This window comes from Arachis ipaensis, chromosome B01 (genome assembly GCF_000816755.2).
Source record: "Arachis ipaensis cultivar K30076 chromosome B01, Araip1.1, whole genome shotgun sequence".
Taxonomy (NCBI): Eukaryota; Viridiplantae; Streptophyta; class Magnoliopsida; order Fabales; family Fabaceae; genus Arachis; species Arachis ipaensis.
In genome coordinates, this window is record NC_029785.2 from 2,452,128 (window position 1) to 2,458,187 (window position 6,060).

General features: G+C 35.2%; 1 protein-coding gene across 2 annotated transcripts in view; it reads right to left on the reverse strand.

Moving 5' to 3' along the window:
* LOC107635283 (DEAD-box ATP-dependent RNA helicase 20) overlaps positions 1–1,780 on the reverse strand; it is an 8,495-nt gene extending 6,715 nt beyond the window's left edge. The window contains exons 1-2 of one of the 2 annotated variants that reach the window (XM_016338751.2): positions 1,314–1,779; positions 69–161 (exon numbers count right to left, since the gene is read on the reverse strand). In XM_016338751.2, coding sequence (XP_016194237.1) covers positions 69–161; positions 1,314–1,670 — 450 coding nt within the window. In that variant the 5' untranslated portion in view covers positions 1,671–1,779. Of the gene's footprint in view, positions 1–68; positions 162–1,313 lie in introns of both variants that reach the window. The other variant, XM_021115620.1, reaches the window with a different exon arrangement.

A 6,060-nucleotide genomic window follows, 5' to 3' on the forward strand; every position in this document is an offset into this window, starting at 1 on the left:
CTAGCCATTTAATATATATATATATATATATATATATATATATATAGAGAGAGAGAGAGAGAGAGAACCATATCACTAAATGATTCAATTGGTGCAGGAGCAGCTGGAGAGTCTGATGCAATAGTGACATCAAGGTTAAGTCGGAGGCGGACCTCTTCAATCTGCATGTAACAAGCACCCTAGAGTTAAGCAACAAAACTAGAGAGTTTGAAAGCCTCTGTAATGAAAAAAGGAAATGAAATAATGATAGCTATATTAAAGATGATGTTTTAAAAACTGGACTGGAGTACCCAGTTCAATCACTCATACAATGAACTGGCCATTATTTTGGTGTAATAGCTTGGTTGAACAATCAATGTAGCCATTTAAACTCATGGAACCATGACCTAGAGAAATTGCACCTTCAGTTTTTAAAAATATTATTAAATGACGCAGAGATCACTTAGAACAACTGAAAATGAAACGAGGGAAATCAGGGATGAGGATATTGGCGTAAACATAAATAAATCTACACAGCCTTGGATAAAACAGAGTTCAAGCCAACTCTCACAACTTGATAAAAACTCAAGTGAAACGGGAAACCTAAGGCCTTGTCTTAATGCTTAAGCCAAAACTCACAATTCCACTCACTTTTACAAAATCTAAAGTCTACAACATCCAGCAAAATAAAAGCCACCCACCATTCCTCTCATGCTCATTGTTGCAAGTCACAATTCACAATTTCACATGCTCACATTCACTATCAGCACATTGCCCAGAACCATATTCCCAATTCCAATAAAGCCACCTGAAAACGAATGACAACTGCCCCTATACCGTAATCTATACCCTCAATACATGACACTTCAAATTCAATTCAAACACCACTCTCCTGCATTGGCATGTTTAGAAAAACAACATTTTGTGGATACAATACTTTCTAGAAAGCTTTTGATTTTAAGTGTTTCGTAGAGTAAGCTGATATTAAGTTCAAAACAGTTCAGAATCAAAATCTTATGTATACGGCAATTATATCCCAAAAATTAAGTTGTTACCAAAGACGCACCAAATCTTATAACAGAAACCCTCCAATTCCGAAAACTCTCATACAAAGAAATGCACCAAATTAACACCACCGAACCGCGACGATAAATAAATAAATTACTCCGAAAACCCTAAGCACAGGAATTGAACAAAACAACACAACAAAATGTATGAAAACGTCGAAATCAAAATATTTCAGCTCAAAGATTAAAACTCAAGAAAGAAGGAAACGGTTAAGATTGTGACAATGAAAATGAAAAAATAAACATAAAAAATGGAGAAAAATGGACCTGGTCGGGGCTCATGCGTGAAACGCGCTCGGATGGCTGCCAGTGAGGGAAAACTGGCTCGGGAGCTGCGAAAATCCGTGACGGCTGCGGAGTGGCGGTGGGGCGGCGAGAACCATGGGACACAGAATTGTGGTTGTTGGCGTTGCCATTGGTTCCATTGGTGCCGTTGGAGTGAGAGTGAGAGTGTGAGTTTGAATAAGAAGGGAATGCGAGCTTAGTTTGATGGTTAACATTGTTGCTGATATTGTCGTTGTTGTTTTCTTGGGTTACGGAGGAGGTTTTCGCCGTCGTGGTGGTGGTGGTAGTGGTTGTTGTTGTGGTGGTTGAGTTTCTGAGGTGTGGAGGCACATACGACATCGTTTCGAGGTTCCTCGCGTTGAGAAAGAAAAGCAGATAGAAGAAGAAAAAGGGAAGCGAGGAAGTGAGTGAAACTGAAAAGTGTGTGTGAGAGTGAGAGGTGGCTGTGTTGATGAGGTGATAGACTTACTCATCAGTCATCATCACTATCCTTTTTTTTTTCCCTTTCTGTTTTGGGCTTTTTTCGTCTCATCAACCACTTTTGGGATTGAGAGCTCTTCTTTAGGCCCAATACATGAAGATCCAAAAATAAAAGAATCAAAGTTCTGACAAAAAAAAAAGTACGTAAACCAAGTGGGACTCAAATTTTTTCTTGTACATACAACAATCTATTAGTCAACGGCAGACCATTAAATGAAACTCATTCACGACAGACTAATTCATAATTTGTCAGGCTGAAAAAGACTGTAGATAACAAAAAAAAAGCAATTCTTGTCCAAAAACAATTATTTTATTTAATATATATTAAAATACTATTTTTATGTGAAGAGATATTCATATGGGTAAAAAACAAAAATTCGGTGACTTCTGTTGTGAAATAAAAGATATATATATAATAGAGATGTATAAATAGAAGACTCTAGTATTAAAATAATTAGCTCAATAATAATTTATATATATATATATAATAATATTATATGTTGTAATGTATATATATATACAAAGATAGAAAGAAGTATTAAAAATAAAGAGAGAAAGAATTGCATATGTTTATTGTTACTATCTCAATATAATAAAGATGATTAATATTGCTATTAATATTATATGTAAAGAGTAATAGAAAAGAGAATTTAGAATACTGATAAAATAAAAGAAGAGAAAGAATTGTAGTAGAAATATAAAGAGAATAGTATTTGATTGCAACATAAAGAGAGAAGTGATTTTATTATTACTTGCTTGTGTTGTATCACGTACTGAGGTTTAGCCTCTATTTATACAAGTAAAGAGGCCACCTTATTCCACTGTTATTAAATACAAAGGCTTTGGTAATAATGAACTTCAGTATGAAAAATGTTAGCCACCCATGGTCATTCATTGTTGTTCTTATCGTAACACTCCCCCTTGAATGACCATTTAGGATATGCCTCGTTAAAACCTTACTAAAGAAAACCCAATGGGAAAAAACTTTAGTGAAGGAAAAAGAGTATCACACTTCTCAGCCAAAAACACTCGCGACTAGCTTCATGAATCGCCAGTATTTCAGCATGATTAGAGGAGGTTGCTGCTATCGTTTATTTCGTGGACCTCCATGATATAGCTGTTCCACCATATGTAAACAGATATCCTGTTTGAGATCTCCCTTTATGTGGATCAGACAAGTATCCAGCATCTGCATAGCCAACTAGTTGTGACTTGGATCCATAGGAATAAAACAATCCCATATCAACCGTTCCATGAAGATATCGAAAAATTTGTTTGATTCCACTCCAATGTCTTCTGGTTGGAGAGGAACTATACCTTGCTAGTAAATTCACCGCGAATGATATGTCAGGTCGCGTATTATTAACAAGATACATTAGCGCTCCAATGGCACTAAGATATGGTACTTCAGGACCAAGGATATCTTCATTTTCTTCTTTAGGACGGAATGGATCCTTTTTCACATCCAAAGATCTTACGATGGGATACTTAATGGATGTGACTTATCCATATAAAATCTTTTCAAGATCTTTTCTGTGTATGTTGTTTGATGAATAAATATCCCACCTTTTATATGCTCGATCTGCAGGCCGAGACAAAACTTAGTCTTTCCAAGATCTTTCATCTCAAACTCTTCTTTTAGAGTTTTTATAATTGTTGGAATCTCTTCAAGAGTCCCAATGATATTTAAATCATCAACGTACACAGCAATTATAACGAATCCAGATGCAGATTTCTTTATAAAAATACATGGACCCTACTGGGACGTCAATTCGAATTGAGGCATTTTCCGCTGGTATGTAAGATTTGGTTATCCTCTTTGTATCGGAAAATGCATCAGGCAATTCATTTGCTATTCTTTGCAAATGTATAATCTTTTGAACTTCCAGTTCACATTGCCCTGATCAAGGATCTAAATGCATCAATGATGATGCATTCCAGTTAAGCTCCTTTTCAAGAAGCTTATCCTCTCCCCCTAATGTTGAAAATTTTGATTCATCAAAATGACAATCCGCAAACCGGGCTTTAAATACATCTCCAGTTTGTATCTCAAGATACCTCACTATAGAGGGAGAATCATATCCAACATATATTCCCAATTTTCTTTGGGGTCCCATTTTGGTGCGATTAGGTGGTGCAATAGGAACATATATCGCACACCCAAATATTCTTAAATGGGAAACATTTGGCTGCTGGCCAAAAGCTAATTGCATAGGAGAGAATTGATGATAACTCGTTGGCCTCAAACGAATAAGTGCTGCGGCATGTAAAATAGCATGCCCCCAAACCGAGGTTGGGAGATTTGTTCTCATAAGTAAGGGTCTAGAAATTAATTGGAGGCGCTTAATAAGTGATTCTGCTAATCCATTTTGCGTGTGAACATAAGCTACTGGATGTTCAACACTTATTCCATTAGCCATACAATAAGCATCAAAAGCTTGGGAAGTAAATTCACCAGCATTATCAAGACGAATTGCTTTGATTGGATTTTCTAGAAATTGTGCTTTTAATCGAATAATTTGAGCCAATAATCTCGCAAACGCCAGGTTGCGAGAAGATAATAAGCACACATGTGACCATCTCGAAGATGCGTCTATTAGGACCATAAAATATCTAAAAGATCCACATGGTGGATGAATAGGTCCACATATATCACCTTGAATTCTTTCCAGGAATTCAGGAGACTCAAATCCAATCTTTACTGGTGATGGCCTTAAAATTAACTTTCCTTGAGAACATGCAGCACAACAAAATTCACTAGTTTTAAGAATCTTCTGGTTCTTTAGTGAATGTCCATGAGAATTTTCAATAATTCTTCTCATCATGGTTGTTCCCGGATGACCCAATCGGTCGTGCCAAGTTATGAATTCAGATACATCATAATGAGTGGTGGAGTTCTCAGCATCATTTGAAACAAAATTTGTTTCCTTTCCTTTGTTGTTCTTTTTCAAAGATGGCTGGTAAAGATCGACTAGGTGCCTTGGGGTACGACAGGTACGTGACCAATGGCCCTTTCCACCACAGCGGAAACACTTCTCCTCGGTTGATTTATTCTGCCCGATATTCCTTTCTTTGTCCTACTTCTGGTGAGATCCTCTCTTTTGAACATAATTCTTTTTCCTTCCATAATTTTTCTTGTTATTAAAAGCTTGCCATTTACCTCTTCTGGGGTAACGATTTGCCGCATTTACTTCAGGAAATGGCGCGGCGCCAGCTGGGCGCGCTTCATGATTTTTCAATAACAACTCATTGTTGCGTTCGGCAACAAGAAGGTAAGAAATTAACTCAGAATATTTCTTAAACCCTTTCTCTCGATACTGCTGCTGCAGGAGCACATTCGAGGCATGGAAGGTTTATATATATATAATAATATTATATGTTGTAATGTATATATATATATATATATACAAAGATAGAAAGAAGTATTAAAAATAAAGAGAGAGAGAATTGCATATGTTTATTGTTACTATCTCAATATAATAAAGATGATTAGTATTGCTATTAATATTATATGTAAAGAGTAATAGAAAAGAGAATTTAGAATACTGATAAAATAAAAGAAGAGAAAAAATTGTAGTAAAAATATAAAGAGAAGAGTATTTGATTGCAACATAAAGAGAGAAGTGATTTTATTATTACTTGCTTGTGTTGTATCACGTACTGAGGTTTAGCCTCTATTTATACAAGTAAAGAGGCCACCTTATTCCACTGTTATTAAATACAAAGGCTTTGGTAATAATGAACTTCAGTATGGAAAATGTTAGCCACCCATAGTCATTCATTATTGTTCTTATCGTAACAACTTCCAAGTTTTGGGAAAAAAAAAGTTGCTTGTGTATGTGATTATTTCTCCTCTTGTTTGAGTAGTTTTAACTTTTTAAGTTTTAAGCCAATAATCAACAACATTTGTAATACAGTTGGAGTTGACAACGTTTTGCGAGTGAGTTATGTTAGCTTGGCATGTTTCATGCATAATATGATGGTGAATTTTATTATGTAAAAAGAGATTCTTTTTATATGTGTAAAAATTTATTTCACTCTTTTAATAGAACAAATGTCTAGTTTAGAGAGAGTGTAATTAAATCTATAATAAAAAATAAAAGCTAATCTTGATGTAGAGTGTGGATCTCATTGCAGTGAGTGAATTAAAATATTTAATGATGTAGAATTGTTAAACGTATGTTATTAATTATGAATAACAATGATGAGTTGGTTTTTGTTTTTTTTTTTTTTTGGACTTGGTTCTGGG